This window comes from Cheilinus undulatus, linkage group 5 (genome assembly GCF_018320785.1).
Source record: "Cheilinus undulatus linkage group 5, ASM1832078v1, whole genome shotgun sequence".
NCBI classification, from domain to species: domain Eukaryota; kingdom Metazoa; phylum Chordata; class Actinopteri; order Labriformes; family Labridae; genus Cheilinus; species Cheilinus undulatus.
In genome coordinates, this window is record NC_054869.1 from 18,166,575 (window position 1) to 18,191,006 (window position 24,432).

At 39.6% G+C, this 24,432-nt stretch overlaps 1 protein-coding gene and 1 long non-coding RNA gene across 2 annotated transcripts in view; one reads left to right on the forward strand and one right to left on the reverse strand.

Annotated features, from left to right (window-relative positions):
- The first annotated feature begins 2,962 nt into the window (after positions 1–2,962).
- The window catches only part of LOC121509559 (multiple C2 and transmembrane domain-containing protein 1-like), a 213,650-nt gene continuing 192,180 nt past the window's right edge, over positions 2,963–24,432 (forward strand). The window contains exon 1 of the mRNA XM_041787013.1: positions 2,963–4,477. Coding sequence (XP_041642947.1) covers positions 3,941–4,477 — 537 coding nt within the window. The 5' untranslated portion in view covers positions 2,963–3,940. The remainder of the gene's footprint in view (positions 4,478–24,432) is intronic.
- On the reverse strand, positions 4,731–5,875 carry LOC121509582. The gene is made up of 3 exons (XR_005991884.1): positions 5,743–5,875; positions 5,484–5,580; positions 4,731–5,106 (listed from the first exon to the last, which is right to left on the reverse strand). It is a non-coding gene; the product is annotated as an uncharacterized LOC121509582 (long non-coding RNA).

Consider the following 24,432-nt stretch of genomic DNA (forward strand, 5'->3'; position numbering starts at 1 on the left):
ACAGCTTAACTCAGCAGACCAGAGCCCAGAGTGTGAACAGGACTGATATTAAAAGCATAGCAGACTAATTTACTGTCCTAAGAAATGGCAAAATCTCACTGCAGCAAACTCCCAAGAAAAAAAAAATAAAGGCTAAACTTTCTTTGAGCTATACACTCACTCATCACTTTATTAGGCATACCTGTTCAACCCTATTAACACAAATGCCTATCAGCCCATTGCATGGCACTAACCAGTGCATTAAGGAGTGCAGAAATGGTTGTGCTCAAGTGCAAATGGAGCATCAGAGTGTTAAAGAAAGGTAATTTGAGTGACTTTGAACATGGCACGGTTGCTGGTGCAAGTTGAGCTAGTGAACCGGTATTTTTACACAAGGCCATCTTTACTATTTTAAAAGAATAGTCTGAAAAAGAGAAAGTCCAGTGACATCAGATGAGACAAAATTTCTTCTTGATGGCATAGGAGAGAGGAGAATGGCCCAACTGGTTCAGGTTAGGTCAGGTATGGGAGCATATGGTGGTTTGGCACTTCGCCACATCAACCTTAGTCCTGTACCTGTAATTCTCTGGCCTCCTGATGGCCATTCTCCAGGCCTGTACTGGGCCCATGCCCTATCTCTCCAGGTATCCTCCCAGCTGCCCCCTCCCCAGGGTCTGGACTAGCCACCGTGTCCTGGGCACCCAGTATGTGGTGAGCTGGATCAGGCCAAGGAAAGTGCACCAGGTTCTTGTAAACGTGCAGTTGCCATTCTCATATTAGGCAGCTGACCCTTCTCATCCTTGCTCTTCTGAGTACATCAGCATCAAACACATGGTCTTGCCAACAATACCCAAAAGTGCATCAAAGAGAAGTTGTAACAAAGGAGTCCAGTCAGCGCCTCTGGCCAACAGTCAACGTCCAGGCCTTACAAAATGCCACAGTTCACTGCCTCTGTTACTTGTCCCATTATCCAGTCCATACAGGTACTAAAGAGTCTAGCGGCTAAGACGTACCACTGCCTTACCCCGTGATCAACTGAGAAGAAGTTAGAGGTGGTGCCATTAGCTGGATGAGCAGACATGGGTTCCCGCAGAGCTCCAGAATCCTCCAGAGGGCATCTCACTGAGTTGAACGCCTTCTGGAAGTCAACATAGGCTGCAAGCAGCCCTCTATTGAATTTCTGAAAGTGCTTGGTGAAGAGATTCTCCAGGTGCTTGATAAGTGAGATTTTAATCAAGAGACAGTCAAGGATGAGTGATTTATTTCAAAATAGCTGTCAACTGTTTTTTTCTGAGTTGATAGAACACATTCTTTAGTTTTAAGGTAAACAGTCACTTTAAGTATTTTTTGTCATTTTAATCAAATTATTTAGGAATCATCCCTTAATATTTAGAATTTTCCCAAAATGCTTTTGGGCATTTTTGCACCTTGAGTGAAGTTACCAACTCAGTTAGGGGAGTACTGCCTGCTGGGACCAACTTAAACATTAAAAGGAAGATGTACTGAACTCTATGGAAGTATGCAATTGAAATAAGGGAGAACTGCAGAACTATATGAAGAACTGGTAGTTTTTCAAAAAATTCTTCAACATGTTATTTTGAGTCGGATTTCAAAAGAATTTTTAAGTGTAGTAAATTTTCCACTGTGTAATTTAACTTTAAAAAGTTAAGTTAGTCCAACATAAATGCACAAGCAAACCTGAGTTGATATGACTTAAAATGGCTAAGCACTTGCTACTAAACAAATACTGTTTTTTCAGTTACTTAAAACTTTTACGTTATCAGCTGTCTCTAACATTTTGAGTTTTATCAACTCGTCGGGGATTACTCAAAAAAAAAAAAATCCACTGCTTAAAATCTTTGGTGTAAGCAGTTTTAACACAAATATTTTTAGTATTTTCAACTTTTTCGAATACAGTGCAGCAATAGATGCAGGATGCAATGAGGGGCGTACATCTGAGGTGCTTAACCCAGACAATGATAAGACAAATTGTAGGTAGCTGGGGTGGAGGAAGGTTGCTGTTATCATACTGAAATGACAAGGGAACAAAGTACAGGAACATTAACCAAATCTAAATCTCTAAAGGCTTTGTCTCACAGTTTAACCCTGCCCATCACACAGTCAGCCCTCTGTCTGAATGAACCATGAGGTATGATTCAGCACCTGGAGAGAAAATGACCTCACGATGTTCCATTTAAACAAGCCCTCACCTACGTTATCACACAGCATGAGTCAAGCTGTTTTGCTTCTGAATAACCCAGTTGCCTTCAGCTAAATACAATTTTGGCCTTTTTCGTGTATTTTTTGTAGATTTGTGGGTGTGCAGCTCAACACACACACACAGTGAGCCAGTATCACAGTGAGCAGGATCATTAGACAGAAAGAGCAGCTCACTGCAGGCTCATCAGTTGTCCCTGCTGGCCCGAAAGAAAAGCCAGTGGTGGCTGAAAGGAAGTGTCTGGCTCACACAGCCAAATCTCCATTTACTTAAATGAGAGAGAGATTCAGGGCATAGGCCTGTGTCGCTGCCAGTGCCCCCCTGGTTGTTCTTCAGTTATTATATTTTGTAGGAAGGAAAGGCAATCATGCACTTATCCCAAGATACACAGAACTTAAAACTGCAAATTCTGATGTAATGTTTTGGTATTAATAATGTGCCTTTAAAGTTTGGTCACAAAGGTTATATAGAAGTCAGTGTTGCAGTAAATTCTATTGAAGGCTCACTTTCTCATTATGAGAGGGTCAGGGCTTAGAGTTAGCAACAGAAGGCTGCGTCAAATCTTCGTTATCTCTTCTACAGGTGATACCAAGGTCATATCATGGTACAGGCAGCAGACAAGGCCTTAGCTAAAGTCCATCCAGGCATTACAATGGGCTTTTTTATTTACAGTAATTTAGTCATCATCTCAGTGTGCAGGAAACATGATTCTGTGACCTCACTGCAGATAGAGAGAAGCATTCATTCTAGTAATTGTTGCTGCAATGTGTTTGTTTATGTGTTTACTGGCTCAGTGGTTATCAGGGGACAGAGCAGGCCAGCACTGGAGTAAGGGCTGGAGGATAAGACCTAATGACTTATAATACACAAACACAGCACCAGTACAGCATCCACAGATAGAGAGGAGGCTGTTGAGCACTGCCTCCTCACTGCTGCATGTGGGTGATAGCATTCACTGATGCCTGACCTATTTGACGGGTTGAACATATTCAGACTACAGTAAAAGAAAAAAAACATATCCACATGTCACTACAGAGAAAAACTCTTGAAATCCCTCCCTAGGTTTCAGACCGACTCAGCTCTGATTCACCAAGGTCACTGCTGTTACAGGGCTAATAAAGAGGCTGAAAATAACCCCACACACAGCACATGAGAAAGTACACACAGACAAACTTAGAGGGTGGTTGTGACAGGGGATGCACGACTGAATCATAAACATCTCCACGAGGCATTGTGAGGTTGCATTATGCAATCACCAGCATACAGATTATCCAGTCGAGTGAGATGGTTGGCCAGAGGGAGGCGCGGTGCAGCCTTCGTCCAGCATTTGAATGTGTAACAATTAATGGGGAAGTTTGACTGAAGCCTGGTAAAGCTCAGTGGACAGAGCAGAGAGGAAAAGACAACTAAACGGACTATTTGTTTAGCATTTATCTTGCACAAGTCACTGCATGTCTCCGCAGAGAGGAGATACATCTCCAGTACAGAGGGATATTGCATGCCGTCTAACCAGATCGCTGCACGGTGTGTGCCATAAAAACCAACACTGCTTGCATAGGCATTCTGCAAGGCTCGTGGTGAGACTAACACCCCTTTCATCATCACTCTGTGCGTCTCCTTCTTGGCGCTCTTTAAACTGATCATCAGTGAAAGTGCTCCCAAGCTGCAGCAGCCCAACTGTGACATCTCTCCAACAGCACCACTCGGAGTGTGCTCAGGCTGGCTGGCTGCTGCACAGGCACCATGGAGCAAAAAACACCCAAGGATGAGAGCCCCGCGAAGGGACAGGAGTCTCTGTCCTATCAGCGGAGGATGTGGAAGAATTTCCAAGAGAAAACCAAGCCCTGGCTCAGTCCTAAACTGGGATCGGAGCGTCGCGGTGCCGGGGGCGCGGAGGGCAGCAAGAAGGAGTCAGGGTTATGGATGTTTAAGAGGAAAAAGAAACAGCTGGACCGGGTCTTTTCGTCGTCCCAGCCGAATCTATTCTGTTCTACACCGGCGCCTTTTCAAGGAGATAAACAGACTCTTGGAGGTGATGCGGTCCCGGGCACCAGCAGTGACGGGCAGCCTCTGCTGCATCCCCTTGGCGCAGCTTCTGGAGCCACGGGGAGCAAACCCGAGCTGACGGCGCACGGGAGCCCCAAGCTGCCCGTCTCTCAGCTGATCATGTATCAGCAGAAGAGCTCCTCTCTCGGCTCGGCGTGTTTCGAGAAGCTGGTGGTGGACCCGGCCGCAGTGCTGGGAGAGGATGAGCAGCTGCGTAAAAACGCAAGCGATTCTGTGAGTATAGATCATGTGGTGAAACACGCGTGTAGAATATGCATTTCTAGCAAGTCAATCTACAGTCCTATGATGAATACAGAAATGGTTTGGGTTACAGTGACCTCAAATTGGAAAAAGAGAAGTTTTATGGTGGTGATACTGAGACGTGCCCTCTCCTCCTATCATGTGATGTACCCATCGATTTGCCAGTCCACTGATTTCTTTACTCTGTCCTGGAGCCTGTGCGACTACAAACAAGGCTAATGTTATAGGGCTATACTACAGGATTACGTAACAAGGCTCTGGGTTTGGTATCATGTCACCCTGTGCTATATATCCTGGTTGTGCATAATAACAGACTCCCTGATGAGCTATTTCCACACAGGCTTCTTTGCTCATTCACAGTCTCCTTTTGCCAGCTCCCATTATTTTCATCCAGTACAGGGATTGTCCCCCAGCTTCACAGTCCATCTGTCACAGTGTCCTTGCTTGGACTGCAACAAGCCCCATGCATGCACAAGGGTCCAACATGCCTTTTTGTTTTCATGAAAAGAAGCCAACTGGCATATGGTTATCAGTCACAAGCAGTGTGGAGATTCATGGTGAGTATATTCCCACACAAGTCAGCATGCTGAGTCAGGCTGCCCCTAGGAGAAACAGTAGCAAAAGGATCAGTCAGCTAGAGTAGGCTAGTTGTGAGGGTTACATTCACAAAAAATGACACACAGGCCTAAAGGTTTGAAAAATGGATGTTGTTTTAGTCACACCATGTGGAAAATATGCAAGGTTATGATCAAGCAAAAAAAAATCTCTTATGCCTGAAAGCCTTGTCATCTGATAGTAGCCCAATTAACTCACCCCTTAGCAGGTCATGCCATACCAGGGTGCTCTGATATTTAATAGGACTGTCAATAGCAATAATAAAGAAGATCCAGATTGTGAGAAAGCCAATAAGTGCATTTAGTTTCAGTGGCTGCAGTTATTGCAAAGCTTTTCATCACAGTACTCTCAAAGTGTTCCAGACCTGCTCTCTGAGCATCATCCAGATCGCTGTCCAAAAGTGATTTAGCATTCAAGCACACTCAGCCATTAAATCTCATGAAGAAGTGCAGCTGACTCTGCTGAAGAGGTAAAAGAAAGCAAATATTAATGACCTCATTGAAATTGATCTTGCAGCTAAATCAAAGCACTTCACCACCTCATTGGTTACATAATACACTGAGAGATTGCACTTTGCCAAATAGAGTTTTAGCATTCAGCTTCAACCACTACTTATGACTTACCTCCTGTTGTTACTGTTTTTTAATCCAAACTCCTGCAGTCCTTCATCTGATTTTCCATCTTGCTCAGTGAGGCCCAACCTCTCAGGTTACAGTCCATGATTTGTTGTGCATTTACAGTCGCAGATGTAAGAGATACACAGCGATCTTAGAGTATGATAGAATTAAAGGTAAGGAAAAAGACATGGGCAGAGATGGCAGGAGACAGATGAAAGGAGATGCATTATAAAAGCCTAAGAAAATCAAGCACTAAGTCAGTGAAATATACAGTCAACATCCAAACACAGTTTTATAATCATGCTAAAATACCCCCAGCTGGTGCCTTGTTGCATGTGCATATTTGTGCTTGCAACAAACAGTAAGAAATATGGATTTTTTTTTGCACAATGCACTTATGTGCTGCCTACACACTTTACTAACACAACAAGGATTATAACTTCAAGTCACACTTTTACAGTCATCCACAAATCCAGCATTAGGTGCATGCACAATTCTCATTAGTCAAATGAGATCCTAAGGTTCCAAGCTACAATTTGGCAAATTAAATAAGAAAGTATGAAACATAATAAACAAAATGGCTCAGCACATTTTGATTTGGAAAGTAAATGATGGAAGGGATTAAAGCCAAGTGCTGGAAGTCATTTCATTATCAACTCAATAGTGCATAAAAAAAGCACATTTCCTTTTTGCTGCTTGCAATTTAGGGTGTGGATTTTAAAGCAATAGTCCAGATGCACTTTCACAGATAGAGGACTTAGAATGAGTATTGCACTTTGTTTTACAGTCTATTTTATGTAAGTCTTACATTTTGTAAAACAACATTTTGGTGGATTGGATAACAAAAGTCTGGCGCATCTGCGGTTTCCAGTTTTTCTCAGACCTTGTTAGCTAATTTCTTCAATTTTAACCTGACAGAGCTTCAAGGAGTTGTATAAGACATTAAGTCATATAACAGGCCTAATGACTGTTGTCAGCATTATTTGGAATACAGATACAATGCCCTGCCTGGATTTTGTGACAAAGATGAGCAATAGTAAGTTAAAACATTCAGTTATTTATCTTAGAACACAATGTTATCTCACTAGAGAAGCTACTGAATACTGGTGAAACACTACTCTCAAGACTGTTTAACTCACCTCCTCTTGCTGTGTATCCCAGGCTTTAGAGCCAACTGGAGCTGCACTTTCATTTAATTCTCTCCTCACATTCCACCATGATTTTCTGCTTCTCATTGGGATTCCTTCTGCTTGGCTTTCTTCCTTAAGGCCAGAGCAGTTAAATGCATTTGGCTTCATTAACTAAATATGTAACTTCATTAGCCTTTGGCAAATCTAGGATTCACTGGAACAATATTCTTTTGACTGCACAAGTGAAGACTTTACATTTCAATCATATTTTCATTAGGATAGAAACATAAAAATCATCTAAAACTTTTGATACCAAATTATTGATTGTCTTGCATACATTAAAGTAATTTTCTCTGCTTGTAACAACTGTTAGATTAATTGTGTTTTTTGAATTGCTTCCATAAATGGGTCCAAAATAGCATTTTTTTTTTTGCTAAAAAACTTTACCTAAAATGGAATCTTAACTGTTCTTTGAGATTGTAGTATTTTATAAAGGCGGAAAATGCCGCATTTTAGGTCAGTGTATGAATACTTAAGTCAAATCTGCCCAGTGTAGGAGTCCATTACATTGACTCAAGTTTAACATGAAAGTGTTCTAGTGTAAAATAGACCAAATATCACACCATCAATCAAAATAGATCAATGGAAAGAGAAAAAAGTTGAGTCTGAAAACAGAAATTACGCTTTTAAGTTCCCATTTCTGAATTTTGACATTCAAACAACATTTAGTAACGGTCATTGACTCACCTTGTACAGCGCGTGAGCAGTGTCCTGCTGCTTTGTCGAAAAATGTCTAACCTATTACCCATGCGCAGAAGCGCAAAGTGGCACGTTTTGATAGGTAGCAGAAGTCGACAGAACACCTGAACCGGATACGCGCCTGACTTTAAAAAAAACCAAGTAGTTACCAAACTAATTTACATTAAGAAATGCTTTCCTGAAAAATGCGTCGACAGACGTCGTATGGCAGCTACATACTGCTGCAGCTAAATAACTGTTGGAGATAAACAGTCGAGAGAAACACTCGAGTTCAGACGTTAGAAGCTCTAACGGCTAACTGTTAGCATACCAACCTTCCACGGACCTCCCTCTATCGTCCTCGGCTATCCAGCTGCGAAAACTCTCAAGGCTTGTTGAGACTTCATACAAGTTTCCCCATCCATTTACATGAAGCTGGAAGGCGTTTTTTAAATTTTATTACTCGCTGTTTCCCCTCTTTTTTCTTTTTTTTTTTTTAATTAGCTAACTGTTCGCTGCAGCATTAGCCATCCTAGCTTGCTGTAGTTGCATAGCTTGACTTTCGTGCTTCTTGCGCTAAATTTGAAGATGTGGACATCGTCAAACACCAAAGGAGCCATGCTTCAAGACAGAGAAAGACAAGTTACGGAAGCCCATTGAGAGGGTCCTAAAAATGCAGTAATGATCAACTTATCAAGGTTCAACACAGAAATGACTTAATGGTGAGTAAAACTCTGGCATTAATGAAGTGTCTGATAGCTGTAATATCTTTTGTCCAGTGCACTGATTTTATCATGCTTGCTGTACTGTCTTAAATGACTCCTGCAGGGAGACTAGCTTTGAATGTACATCCTAAGGATAAATCTTAAACATCAGCTCATCCTTCTTTAATATCTCTTGTCATAAAAGAAAACAGTTCTCTAAATGTGTTAATTATTTTAATTATCCCAAGAATAGGCATGTAATTGAATTATTTCTGCATATCTTTTAATGACAGTAGTGTTTAATCCAAACAAAGCAGACTATCAAAGCTTGCTTGTATTTCTCAGTCACGCCGCCCTCCTCCTCCCTGCTTTGTTCCTTTCAGGCTCAGCTCATATGTAGTGCTTTAAAATATTAAACACTTATGAAACGGGAAGTAGGTTTTTGTGTCACAGAGACTATACTATCACTCACAGCCTAATGCTAAATATATCAGATGTAAAACATGGGATGCATTTTCCCATTCATTCATCCAGTCTCTAGGACAAGGTGAATGGTGATGTTACAGAACTGTACAATACACCTAGTCACGGACTGACACTGCTTATTTCATTGTCTGAGTAAATGTGGCTGAGTAATCTGCATAATTCCATTTGAGAATCATGACCTTTGGAGTTTTATTTTTAAAAAGATAGCTCATAAGGGTTAAGAGGTTAAGAAATGAGTTATGTAATCTTTGAAAACCATTCCAGTTCAGCTATGATAGCTGCATTCGTTTTCCTGATTGTTTTTAGAATTACTCAAATAGCCTTGATAGTTTCTGTCTGGAAAAAACAATCATTTGGTACTTGGTTTTGTGAAGGGATATGAAACAGTTGACAATGTCAGTGCAGTGCATTGTGTAACAAATACGATTATATTGAGATGACTGAAGATTTTGTCCTCCATTGATATTGCACTGACGGTGAAATGAACCACATTTAGAAGTCCTGTAAGAATAAATGTGCTTCTTGTCACTGTTGTCTGACTCGTCCTGTGAGAGCAGCATCTCGGTCACTTGGAAACAGCCCCCGGCCTCGTTCTGGAAATGTCCTGATAGAAGCTTAAATTAGGATTCATTACAACCCTGGGGGCCAACGGCTGTAGCACACATAGACAAACATGATTGATGCTGACCTTGAAGCTGTCATCATAGAACAAAAAAAAAAAAAAAACGAAACAAAACACACACATTTTGAGATCAGTGAAAGTACCACTGACACTATTAGGGGCTGTTGATGTGTTGTACCTCTCACTTTGAATGTAAAGTTGTGCCTTGCGTATGCCTCCTGCATGTTCAAGTGCCCCTGTTTTTCTGTCTTCAGCATTCATAAACAAGAGAATTTATTTAATTAACTCAAGATTAACCAGGAACCTTTATTGCGATATCTCATTTACAAAAGTGTCCTGGACAAGACAAACACCAACACAGGAGCTCAGCAGGATGTGAGTGCCTTTTCCTTCAAAATGGTGTGTTCATGAGCAGAAAATTTTGATTTAATATTAGCTGAAGGAGGCGGTGAGTTGGTTCGGTATGTGTTTATTGTTTTCCAGTGGCTGCTGAGCTGAGTTGCTCAGAGTGGTTGTTGAACTTTGGAGATGTGCTACTTGTGTGTATTGATAACTGTGTCTGTAAGCAGCTGAATGTGAATGTTAGAGAGTAGTATCTGTTTGCTGCTGGGCTTGTTTTACCTTAGAGAAAAGAGATGAAGATTACATAATGGAGATTTTGTATTTGAATCAGTGGGTAATTTTAGTCAGACATCTCATGTTTGTAATAGTTTGAATTGAAAAAATATAGTGTTCCTTCAACTGTTTTGCAGATGATTTCCAAATCTACATTCCTCTTAAATGTTAAACTAGGGGGATCTACAGCCTCTATTTGACTGTCTTAAAGATGTTAAAACATGGATGACCTTGAATTTTCTGACTTTGAATGACAGTAAGACAGAGGTCATTGTGTTTGGTCAGCATGATCTGGGCCAGTGTGTGTTCCTCAGTTTAGAGTCTTGGTGTTTATTCTGATTAAGCTCTAAATTTAATAAGCAGACCTCTTCTGTAGTAAAGTCGAGCTTCAGGCTAATTGCTCAAGTAAAGTCTACCCTCCCTTTCAAAGATTGAGAGAGGCTGATGCATGCTTTTATATCTTCAATGTGCCCAGAACAAGGCAAATAACCAGGGGAGATCAAGCTTTTGCAGTAGCTGCCTTGCAACTGTGGAACAACTTACCCTTTCATTAAAGATCTGCCCCCACTCCCAAACATTTTAAATCATTGCTAAAAACTCATCTCTTCTCTTTGGCTTTCAATTCAATAAGAGGTTATTTTATCCCAACAGATTTTATATTTTACTATTCCTTTTTACCATTATTTATGAAGTTCTGTTTTCATTGATTTTACTATTTTATAGTGATGTATTCTTGATTCATGTTTTTCTTTTACACTGTGAAGCAGTTTCATCATCCCTGGTTGTTTTAAATTTGCTTGAAATAAAGTTGAATTGAATTGAATTACATATCACTGCTGGTTAGGGGACCAGCTTGGATGTAGTTTTAGTGTAACGGCCGTTCTTATCAGAAATGGGCCACATTTCTTTATTAAGACAGTAAAGAGCCACACTGGAAGCGTTTCATGACAGAAAAGATGTGTCACTCTTCTGCTGATCAGCTTCTGTATAAGTTTGTGATCGTACGGGGGTGGGGTGTTACTGTTAGCTGGTAGCCATTAGCTTGGACATAGCTATAAAAAAAGGCGTAAGTTTAATCAGACCTCAACCACATTTCTTTGTCAAAATGAAAGTGAAGAGCCACACTGAAAGCTTTTCTTTGCAGAGAAGATAATAAGTTTTTCATTCAAATACTATGGCAGGACTAGACTGTGTAGCTGAGGTTAGCTCTGCAGCTGCGCATGTCTACTGCCTCACCTTATCTTGCCACTCTGATTGGCCTGTCACAAATGTGACAGATTGCACATTCATCCAATTACTGTATGAGCTTTTTTTTGAAAGTTCTGGCCATCCCAAATGCTTTGTATAAGACGTTTCCCAGATGAATGAAACAGTCCATCAATCTAACATGTCAGGTTAGCATGTGACTTCTTATGTGACTGTGTGATTACCAGCACCACTTGGTACGCTGCTATGCTTATGTTACTTTAGGCTGATGAAGAGCAGCATTGCTCCAAATCTTTGGTGAAGTACATTATTTGGAACGTGAAGGAAATTTAATTCACTGGTTGATGCTCTGCCATCTCAGTAGTTACTGCTGAATTGTCATGAAATTATAATTTTACAACAATTCCATAATTCTGGTAAAATTTTTGATAATTTAAGAGTAAGCCTGTGCATCATCTGATCAATGTTAAACAAAACCACCAAGTTAAATATGATCAAAGCTCTTTTAGTCATGCATACAACAACCTTAGAGCTACCGCTAGATTAAAACAACCTTTTGTCTGTTCCTTTACCATCAATCATTCAGTATCTTGTCTGAAGTATCTCAGCAACAAGGTCACCAACTTTGTGTTTTTGTTTGTCACTGCTCTCTGATCCAAAAACCAATTGGTTCCTTTTCCCTCCTTTCAATCATCCTCCAGTTTGTCCTTAAGGGATAACCTTACCTGCCCCGTCTTTTTATCCCCCATCTATCTCAGGTCCCCTCTCCGCTGATCCCGGGCTTAGACTCCCTGATAACAACTGTCTTCCCTTAAAAAGCTTTTTGAGGATAAATCCAAAATATATTTGGGGCTGTCAGATGAGCAGTCTGTGAACTACAAGACAGGAACTCTGCACTGTGACATTGCGATACCCTCCGGCATTGTTCTTTCCAGTCTCAGGCAGACCCAAAACACAGTCTCATTACAAACTCAGCCAAGCACGTGCACACGCAGTAAAGGCAGGAACACACACCTATACACATAGAGTGAGCATGTGAGTGTTGGGGTAAATAAGGTGAAGCATGACAGTGCAGTCTCATAAATGAATCAGGAGTCCAGACTCGTCTTCGTTAATGACAGCATTATGCAGAGAAAAGGAAAATTGATGAGGCTGTGTGTTTAAACTAATGAAGATATCCCATCCTCTACTTTCTTCTCTCCCAAAACGGCATCAGGAATAATCAAACATGCAAGGGAAATGCTAATGAATGCAAAATGTGTTGGCAGTCATGATTGTCTATCATAAGCTTGTAGGTAGAGGTGGGTCAGCCTTTAAATTAATAGAGAAAATCATGGAATTAGCTTTCTAGCACTACAAGCTACCTTCCCACAGAGATTAATCATCACTGACTCAAATCAGCGTAGGAAGGGAGCATGTGTATTTGTATGATGGGTGGTCAAATTACAGATGATATTCAGTTAAAGCCTGCTGCGTGATATTTGTTGATTATAAGTAAACAGTGTTGGGATTATTTCAGTAAAAGGATACATTGACTATCATTTCATTGTTTGGTGACCAAAACAAAGCCTCAGTCTTTCACTCTTCCCACTTCTTAAATTCAACAACCTAGCAACTGAGCTGTGACAGCTCTAATAAGTAGGTCGGATGCACAAGATGAAAGCGAGGACAAACACAAGCAGGCAACAATAATATGCTTGTGGCCATTTTTCCCCAGACAAAACAACACATGGTGACCAAGGGCTGTGGTGATGTTTTTCCTACTCCCAATGCTAATCAAACGTACATCATTTGCAACTCAATATAGAGCCCACTTCCTCAGTGGTGAGTGGATATTGAATATTTGCAAATGAGCTTCTCTGTAGCATAGATAAAGCTTTCCTAATATTCTCTGAGCTGGAAATGTTCCTTCAGCCCATTTAGGTCAATACTGGAGCAGTACTGGAGATTTAATACATACTGCATATTAGATGTGGACGTATGTTTTTTATATTCATGTTTTGAGTGTTGTGTGCAATTTATGCTGCACCTATTGAATCAACCTTTTGAATTTTAAATGTGTTGATTAAAGGGGACATATTATGCAAAAATCACTTTTTCAGGCTTTTTTTTAACACAAATATGTGCCCCTGGCCTGTCCACAATCCCCTCAAATACCAGAAAAATCCATTTCCTCTCCCCCTCTCTTTCTCCACCTTTCAGAAAATGTTGTGCTGAAACAAACTGTTCTCAGATTTTACACCTGGTGACCTCACATGGGGCGTAAGCACCCACCCCAAGGTTTGGTTGGTCCTCCCACACTCGGAGGAAAGTTCCGCCCTCCTCTACTGATCCTCCCAGCTACCAGCTGAGATGCTGGATAGCTCGGTGGGTTACCCTGCTGACTACAGTCTGGGAGATTTATGCTTCAAATCCCAGTCAGGTCCTGAACTTTGGATTAAAGTGTCTGTAACACCAGGAGTGCTGCATCCATTTCCTGAGAGGGGTGTGGTCAGGGGCGGAGTCAGACAGCTCATTAACATTTAAAGCCACAGACACAGAAACGGCTCGTTCTGAGAAGGGCTGAAACAGATGTTTTTAGACACGCAAAAATCCAAAACTGGAGTGTTTTTCCAGCAACAAACTTCACAGACATGTTTTGGAGACCTCTGAGAACAATCAAAACTTGTCTTAAAGGGTAAAATATGTCTCATTTAAATTATTATCATGTTAATATATTATTTAGATTTTAAGATATGAAGGGAATGTCTATCCTCACTATAAGGTAGATTTTCTCTCAATTTTAGCATTGATATCAATAAAATGAACGGTTCAATGCCTGATTTCACCTTTCTTTTTCTTTATCATCCCAGAACCATTTCATCTCATCTACTCTTTGTATTCATTTGAATATGGATACAAGTCACTGAGATAACCACCTAAAATAAAACCCTAAACACCCAAACTGGTAGACTAAGCTTGGCTTGTTGAGGCCACTGTAAAACAACAGACAATAGGATTATGGGATCATACATCATGTAGGGCCCTACCGATTCTGGTAACTAATCCTACAGTGCTTCAGTACATCAGGAAAAAGTATCATCCTTCCGACTGCAGCTTACAATCCAACATTGTAAGTGAAGTGGATCGGTACCTTTTGAACTTTAGGGAATGTCTTTATGTGTCCGCGTGCTTTCCAGGGGAGTTATTGTAATCATCTGTAGAGCCACTGTATTGATCCAGAGAAAGAGGAACAGACAGAGAGACTCTGGGGTGTACTGCAGTGGGAAATGTGGAAGTATTTGCAAAGGGAAGTCATCCACCTCTCATGTTTTCCACTGGACGGCTTTCAGTACTGCATGGTGCTAAGTAAATTTGTTACAGACAAAAAAGGAGCTTTAAGACTGATTTAGAGTGGAACGTGTCTGCCAGTTTTCTCCGCAGTTCCATTTGGTGTGAAAAACTGGCCACTAATCATGCCATTCCAAACTGGCAACATGAAATGTAGCTGTGATAATTTTGATTTGCTACGAGCTTTCGTTTAACATGAACTCACTGTAAGGTCACAACTAGAACTGAATTGACTTCTGCTTGTATTGTGCTTCTAGTCGTCTGACTTATCTAAACGTTCGGTACCCTGAGTATACTCCAGTTCTAAATTGTTCAATTTGATCTTTTTTGCTTATAGACAGAAAAATGGATTTCCTCAGGTTATTTTTTCCAGGATCTTTTTTCTTTCAATACCAATTGCCTGACCTGGCAAAGCTGATGGATTGGCTTGATTCCATGACTGTGATCAGGCAGATCTTTTTTGCAATGCTTCTATCTGATTTGTGCCAGGTCTGGGAACGAACTGGACCAATCAGTGTCATTTGTAGAGAATGAGGCAGTGTCATCAAGTGGAGTTTAGTTGTCCTGCAAGCTGGCAAATGAGAGCAACCGGTGTAGCAATGAGCTTGGGGTGTAGCTAAAATAAAGTGTCAGTTTTATTATAATCTGACCACATTTCCTTTGTACAACACTGAAAGCTTTTCTTAGCATACAGCAAGCCAGTATACAATGGCTGCCGATGGAGTGATTAGCTGGGATTTAGCTACAGCAGTATTTAAATCAGGACACAAAGTTTTATTTTTCGTTCATTTATTTATTTATTTATTTTCAAGTTTTATTTTTTGGGCTTTTCATGCCTTTAAGAACCCCACTGAAAGCTTTTCTTGGCATAAAAGGAGTTTTTTGCTGTTCTCTCAACTGGGTTCGGCATGAGCTAGTTTCACTAACTGGCTCCACTAATAACTGACAACAACAGCTATGTGTCAAGTTCACCCTCTAAAGTTGCATAATTATGCCCACCACATCATGTGCTTCATTGCTCTGATTGAACCATAATGAATGAGACAAACAGCATATTTGTTCAATCGCCCTCTGAGTGTTTTTTTTTTTCTTTTTCTGAGGTTCTTCCCCTCCCAAACACAGCAATGGCTTCTTCCCCAGATGAATGTGCAACAATCCCATGCAATGGATTTGTGAAACAGTTTTTCTGCAAGTCACGTTCCCAGTTACCTATGAAAGTGTTGACTGATCTTGATTGGATCATATTTTGTGTTTTGATATAGCAGGTGGTTTAGCTGTTGGTCAGTCTAGGCTTTGTAATGTATTGGGACTTCATACAGGTGGCAGAGTAATCTGATTAAAGGATCACAAAGTCACCCTGATTAGGATTGGGTGGTATTGCTTTTTCAATACCATCATACCCTCCCCAAAGTCTATTGGGGTATATGGTACTACTACCAGATGTTTTAAAAAACACATCATACCGGTTTTTGTTGGAATACACACACAAGCATCACAAGCAGAGCACACACCTCTACAGGTGCCTCATTTAATCCTTTAGTTCAATGCTCAGCTCAAAAAACAACGTTTACAGGATGATGTTTACAGGATCGCTGAAAGTGCTTTACAGTAGATGCATTTTTCTCAAACAAGTAAACAGTTCCTTCAAGGCAGAGATGCACATGTAGTTTCTCTTTTTCCTCCTCATCTAGGACACATGCACTCTATTTTCCTCTCTCCTCCCTCCCCTCCTCACAGAGGTATTGTGAGAAATAATAATCAACTAATTGTCATGTAGGATCTGGAAATGTTAAGCAATGTTCAGTGTGCTTTCAAGCAAATAAAGACTGACCTTGAATATTATCAGTGCAGCGTAACTATGCCAAACTCCTGCTACGAGTTCACTTTATGGGAAGCTTATAGTCTGTGAAATAAAGGCTATACATGCAACTGAAGCAGCTATTTTTAATTGCTAAGAAAGCAAAAAAAAAAAATCTGAAACAGCTGTATTTATTCACAAACTATACATCATCACACATTCAAATGCAACATATGCCAGCCTGTTAAGTAAGCTAACTAGCTTTTTCTCATGGCTGCTTGAGTGGAAGGTGATGACTGACACGCAGCAGCAGATGAGCTGACTGACTGTCTTTTCAGGCCACAGTAGAAGGTGCTGCATGTTACTGCTCTTACAGAGCTTCTCTCAGCCCTATTATATTAACCACATGTGATCTGTATTGATGATCAGGGACTAGAGGCATCAGTTCCCATACTGATCAGTGGATTAAACAAAAATTGGCCAGCATTGATCATGAAGGGTTTCTTTAATAAATGTGTTTGGCTCTGAAAAGTTATGGTATTTAGGGAAAATACATTTGATCAAGTTCTTCAAAACAAAAAATAATGTTTCATTTTAAGAACAATGGCTACATAACTCCATTTTCCAGAAATGTTATTTGTGGTATTAAGAGAGCTGAATTTATTATTTACCAGTTTTTCATTCTTTCCATGTCATAGTAATTAACACAAAATTAAATATCCCAATTGAAAAGCAGAGGATAAACTTTCTTCACTCTCTGAGAAGTTTAAAAGACTCTTGCATTATTCACTCATGCACACAATCACACAAATCACCAAGGAGCAGTAAAGAGAGCTTAATTGCAGATGCTGAGCTTTACTGAGCTGTGCCACACTGTTTGTGTAGCTGTTGCAGGTGATATGTGTGTTTGTGCACCCCTGAACGATTACACCAATCATCGGGAAAGCACAGAGGGACTTGGCTCTACTCAAACCTCTGACTTATAAATATTCAGTCTGCTGTTGATGTGTAGGAGTGTCTGTGTCTCTGGGTGCGTGGTTCAGTACTCTCCAGTCAATATCTTCATTAACAGGGGCTTATGTTAAAGCCGATCTGATCCAAAATGAGGTCTAGTTTGCTCAAGGCAAATGTAAATGTCTTTCTGACTCTTTGGATAGAGGTAGCCTGTTGCTCAGGGATTTGGGGTACATTAGCAAAGATTATTATTTTGGTTACACTAGTTGTTTTAAAAGCATTTAACAAATGCTGAAAGCAATTACAAAACTCTTGATTATGTGGAGTTTCCTAAAAAGCTAGTATGTCATGCAGAAAATTATTGGCTTTGCAAAGGTCAGGGTCAACCAGATGCCCTAAGTGTTAATGAACAAAGTAGTGCAATGCTACTTAAAACAAACTAAAGAGGACATTTTTTTCAGTAACCTCAGATAAGGGCCCTGAAAAGAGGTGAAACAGCCTCACTAAGCTCAAAAAGCTGCAGGTTTCCATTGTGAAGTGGATAGACAGACAGAGTGCGGATGTGACTGCTACTGTCATGATACATCAGTGCGTAAGGCTGTACCTCATCACGGCTCAGCTGAGATGTGCAGAATTTTTCACTGCTATAGGGTCTGTTTTGTTTATTTAAGGCATCCTAAATGTTATTAAAATAACTGTGTTGTTAGGCAGTGGAAGTCTGCTGATTTTCTGATATGAAAGAGTGAGTGGGATCTGTTTGATCCTTCAAAAGATGCTATAGTACCAGTAATTCTTGATATTTCTTGCCATGTGTGGCATTTTTAAACAACTTTTCCTGTAATTGTCCCATCCCAAAGCTTGTCTGTGACTGTGCTACACAGTCACTCTAGAGACACTCTGCAGAGTTATTAATCTATTCAGCAATCAAATGTCACTTAAATCCGTCTCTCCATTTGCCTTTTTGAGGGAGTTTTAAGGGAAACCAAAGGATTAACTAGGATATACTTCAGACATAAGGTCAGCTGACAAGTGATGCAGTACTAGGACTTTTAAGGAAATCCGTAATTAATGAAGTTTGGATTATAGATTTATTTTTAGCCCAGAGATTCCTGCTTTAGTGAAAAAGGCTGATGTGTTTTTCATGGCTACCAACTGAACAAAACACTTAATATAGTTATCTTAAGTTACATTTTTATCCCATCTATCTTTTAGTATTAATAATAATTTGAATTGGTCATATACATGGTAAAAAGAATGAAAAAATAGTTCTTAGTTTATTAATTTGCTGGTTTTTAAGCTCTGGAAGTAATTGTGTGGATAGAGAACCTCTTTAAAAACATCCATGACACAGTTTGGATACTGCAGCCAGGGTTAGCTATCATCTCTGGCTCTTTTTTATTTGCAGAACTTAAGTTCTTCTGTTTCTTACACATTTTACAGCCTTGTGAATCTTAGATTAAGTTAGCAAAATTTCAGAATGCATTGCCTCAGCTAGCCACAGTGTAACAGCCTTACACTATTGTCATGCCCAACGTTTCCTTTAAAAGAAATAGATCCAGTGAAAGGGCTTGCTTTTGCCACCAACGAGCTCAAAGTTTCATTTAAATGTCTGAGAACTTTGTTAAAAGGATCCCTACCAGGGTTAGAGATGAACTTTTACATCTACCTGCCACTGTGGCAAATGGATCCAAAAATCAACCAGCTTCTTAATTTTTCTAACAGCCATTTTATTTCAACAAGCCGCATAATTTAATGAGGTATAAAATAATAATTAAGTCTTATAAAACTCAGGTTATTGGCTATTTAATAAGGGAGAGTTGGTTCACAAATGATCTCATTTTCAATTGAATTTTGAACTACTCTCTTGATACTGAGGCAAATGATCCCAGCACACAGCCGCCTGTGAACATTTGACTGCAGCTCTGACACAGGGAGGAGGAGTTGGGGGTTTTTGGTCAGTGAGCTTGTAGGCCCACTCGGCTGTGCTCATAAAGTCTGTAGGAACGAGTAGAAAAATTGAGCTTAATTTGTGCTGTTTACTTCTCAAAAATACCCGCATTTGGTTGGTGGTGAATGCTAATTTCCCATCCTAATCCCTACAGATATATCCCTATCATCAGTGGCATAAATATTTACATTAAGCGGACCTAGTTTAATCAGGCACCCCCAGGATTAGACTGCAGCAGTGTAGAGTGTTATCTATTTATGTAATTTAGAGCATTTCCAAAACTATTTGCTCCTACAGGTCATTTAGAAATATGCAAAAATATGACCCAGGTTTTGAATTACTGTTGTTCCTCTTGGAGCAAATTAGATGAATAATAGCTTACTGTCATCCTTCAATGTAGTTTCAGCAGCTGCGAAACTGTCATCTTTTCTGGGAATATTGTTTATTCAGGGTTCTGACTGTGAAAGAGTAACATCATTCTGGCATACCATCATTACATTAGCAGACTTGTTGGGGAGCATCATCACTCACTATCTATGTGTTTCAATTCTTTCTCCACATGCAGAGCAGAGATCAGCTTATGGTCAGCTTAGCCTGAAACTGACAGCAAGAAAGCAGTGTGTATGTACAGAGAAAGAGCTGATGGTTTATTTCTTCCTGATGTGTCCTTTACTGACACTTCTGATCTTTCTGCTGAATGTGGCTGGAGAAGGCAGGGACTTGGTGCCACCTACTGGTTTAAAGCTGATGTGGCGTGGAGAGACGAGGGAGAAAACTGGCAGACTATGATAAAAGAGGCTTTTTGGCTGTCTGGATGGATCATGTGATGCTCAGCTTTCCATTAATATCACAGAAAGACCATTTTCTGCACACTCCATTCAGCTCTTTGAACACTTACTCTGTGCTCTCTCACTGAGATCAAAAGACACTTTTACATCAGCTTTAATCATTCAGTCTCCAGACATCTTTTATACTTAAATAATAGTCTCTATATGCAGTAGAATGTTAATTAATGAATACATTTTTTAATTTTTAGCACCGAAAAGTAGTTGTAGCCTCAATTAAATAGTTTTCTGGCTTGCATTTAATAGGCTGTAGGGTGAGAAGTAGTGACTGATGGACAGACATGGAAAAACAACAGATGAGATGTTTGTGACTGATTGAAGTTTTAAAAATATGATAATTTTATGCTATGTTGACACAAGAAAGGGATGTAAGAAAGAGGTTAATTGTCAAAGAAAACTATTGGAGCATATTAGGTTTTGTTTTTTTTTTTTTGATCACACAGTGAGGTTGAAGTATTATTAAGAAAATGAGTGAAAATTCACATTCATGCCAGAGCCTAGTCTCAGCATGGTGTCTGGCCAAATAGGCCAGTTTGGAATAGATATAACAGTTACCACACAGCATTTACACACTGATACTGGTGGCAGAAAAATAGTGGAAGCAAGTAAAGAGAAACAGTGCGAAGCAAGCCAAATTCCTGATATAAGGGAAACATGTCTTGTGCTGTTCAGCTTTCAGATAGAAATGTCATAAAACACCACCTACATGTCAATGGAATACCATCATCAAAGATGGTCTTTGCAAAAAGAACAAAAAAAAAACAGATTTTATGGTTGCAGCAGTAGTTATAGAAGTTTACATTACTCTAACTTTCATCAAACATTTGATCAACTCATTAACAAAGAGTTATAGAAACCTAGACTTTCAAGTGTAGTTCACTGTCAGCATGTGTCTATTTGACTTGTTTATGTTAGTCCACTTCTTGTATACTTGCATTTAATGTCCTTGCTGTGGGCTAGGCCATGTGATGTTGGTCCTTAATTCACAAATACCATCTGGTAAGTTTTATTTGTGTCTTGGGCATGGCTGCAGAGTATAAAACTGTATGTGGCAAAAGATTTGCATCTAGTTTTTCTTTAATATAGACACTAGTTGTGACAGTGAGTAAGGCCCAGGAAACCTTACCACTTTAAGGTGTTAGTTTGTCACTTTAAGACAACTTATTTGCTGCTTTCAGACAAGTACATTTGTAAGAGAAGGCATCAAAAGGGTTGCAAAAATACTGATGGGGATTGTCTGCAAGTTACCGCTAGCTTAAAGGTACAGTGTGTAAAATTGGGACTATCAACATCTAACAGTCAATTCTGGAGTGTGATGCTCATTTCTCTGGTGATAACTGTGGGAACCAGTGAAGTTTAAAAAGAAATACATGCTTAACTGTTATTTGGTTCCTTCTATGGTGCCATAGAAACAAGCAAAATGCAAAAATCCAAGATGGCAGCGTCCTTGGAGGGGACCCTCCCTATGTATGAATAAAAGGCTTATTCTGAGTTAATTTAAAACATAAATTTAAAAGATGTGTTATCAGATGTCAACACTAATTTAGATCAATCTACTTATAAATGTTATGTTTCATTTTAACCAAGCTTGTTTTGCTAAATGCTAATAGGCTAAAAGTTACACACTGCACCTTTAATTCATGCCACCAGTTGGCCTCCACCCACAAAACAAGTCATCACCGTGTACAGGAAAATAGTCTTTCTCATATCTTGGACTACACCCTGAGTAGGGTGGCAGTAATCGAGTACTCTATCAATTCTTCTGATGATTAATCGAGTGCTCTAATAAGAAATATTGCAATTTTTTTTTTACCAATCACTTTTGCTCCTTTTTTTTTTTTTTTTACTACTACTTCTATATTAAAAATTGGTATTGACAGATTCTCTTTTACAAAGTTCAGTTAAGTTCTGATGACAGTTTACATTTCTTAAAGTTACAAGGAAAGGAAGTTAAATAATGACATTAGATTATGACATATTTGGGGTTTTAGGGATCCTCTCCCAGGAAATGTTTGGTGCCAACACTTTATTTCTCCTATATTAGTTTATTTTTATTTTCCAATTTGTCATTGGAAAATAAAAATAAACATTAAAATGTATTTTACTGCTGAGAGTCTATAAATGCCTGTAAACGCACCAGACACTGTACCAAGTGTTTCTTCAGTATGAGTAGAAAGAGTAGAAAGTTGTTTTGAAAAAAATGCCCCGATGAGTGAAGATGACAAATCTCAGCTATGATTTCAGCCTTGACCAGCTCATAGATAACATTAATTTTTTTTATAATTCACTAAAGCCGAAGACTTTCAGTGCACAGTGTTTTATTTAACATTTCATACTGCATGAAGCATGGCAAAGAGATCATTTTAGTAAGTGTTTTTTTTAGCCGTCGGTCCTCATCATTGAGTCGTCAGACTTTAAAGATGAATCAGAAATAACCTAGTTGGAAAGAGGTGTCTTCATGTCCATGAAATTGTCCTTTGCCTTCACCAATAGCTCAGGTATCGTCTCTGGCATAAGATGAGCTGCTTCTTCTTCCTGTACTTCTGTATTCTGCATATCTACTGGCTTTACTTTGTCATGTTTTCCTTTATCTTCTTGTTTGTCCATGCAATCCTTGTACTCTGTCTTCATCAGCTCATTTTCCTCTTTAGTTGTTCGTGCTTGTTCTCCCTCTCCCTCACATTTAAGATCCTGAGTCTTGAAGCTTGGGTTTACACAAAAGTTATTCCTTGTTTTTTCCTCCTCCTCTGATTCCTTCGTCTGGCTGTGGGTGATAATGATTATGATCTTGGGTAAGACCTGCTCCTTTCCATGGGGCTCCCTTTCAGCTGGTGGAAAAATTGTGTCAACATTATAGTAGCATTCATCGCTGTCTGAATGAGTGGATTCCTCTGAAAAAAGCTCAAATTCTTCATTGTACTCATGTGTTGTCATGGTAACGATGGGATCAGATGTTTCAGAAGAGCTTGATGTGTCCAGGTCAGTTGACTCTTCTTCACGTTCTTCCTCTAGATGTTCTTCTTCCATGCTTTTTATAAGGAGGTAACATAGCCAATATTCCACCCTCTTTAGTTTCTTATTAAACCTGTTTTGTCTTTTTATCAGATCATCAACTGTAGCCATTCCTCTGTTGACTATTCCCAAGAGATCTGAAAGCAGAGATGTGAGTTGCTGATCCACCTGCCTTTTCACCATCCTGCGGATCCTATTTTCATTTACTGCCTGCCTTCTGATTCTGAAAAGTCAAGATAGAAGGTGTTAATCAGGAGGCCGCTGAAATCATAAACTAGGGCTAAATGATCTGGGAAAATAATCACATTGCATTTTTTTTTGTGATTTATTGCGATTACCTTTAAGCTCCTCATTTTATGCATTATTCAACAAACACAAGCAATTAATCATTCCATACTATAACCAACAAAATATTACATAGATTAAAGAAGGGCTGACAGTTGTTGAAAAATGATATAATTGTAATTATTTGACTCATTGCAAATTTGATATTAATTTTTGTATTGAAGGGAATGATCATTATTATGTAGGTCTGTTCCCTTTCCAATACCTGTATAGGAAATACGTCCAATATTGCTTGAAATGCAGGTATTGGTATCGTGAGTACACAAGTTTCTGCACCAATCCAATATCGTTTGGTTTCGCTTTATATTTTGCTTTGTTTAGCCATGCTAAATTTTAGCGCTATAATCTGGAAATAGTTCTTCTTCATTGCCAGAAAGGACGCCATGCACAGGCTACCGTTTTCAGAGCAGCATAGAAGAACCAGAGGACACACTGCGGCAGAAAAGATTAGTGGCCACTAGGGGTACAGTAGACAGTATAAATGATATAAATTTGGCCTACACTAGAGATTTGGCCTCTACCGACCAATCACAATAACGCTTGTTAATGACGTCATTGTATCTGCCTCAGTGTGAGTTAGCAGGCAAATACACGTGTTTTTTCCTCTTAAAGCCTGACAGTTGTACCGCAACTAAGTCAGTGTGCTGTCTCTGTCAGCCTGCCTGGGGCTTTAACACAAGATAAGTGCTGCTTTGGCTGGTCGCAGAGCCCAGTGCTCCAGCTGCAGCTCTTCCTCTTACAACAGCATAAACAACCGTTTAAAATTCTATTTTAACTTATGACTTTCTTTTCTAAGTCCACAGCCAAAGCTAGGGTAACTCAATGCTAAACACAATACTTCTGTCAAGCTCTTTAAAATAAAAGTCCGCGGCTGTTATTTTTCTGAAACACTTTTATTGTGAATGCCTTCACTAGGAAACGTGTTCAAGTCATTAGCAGCTTAACACACCTCATCAGGTTAGA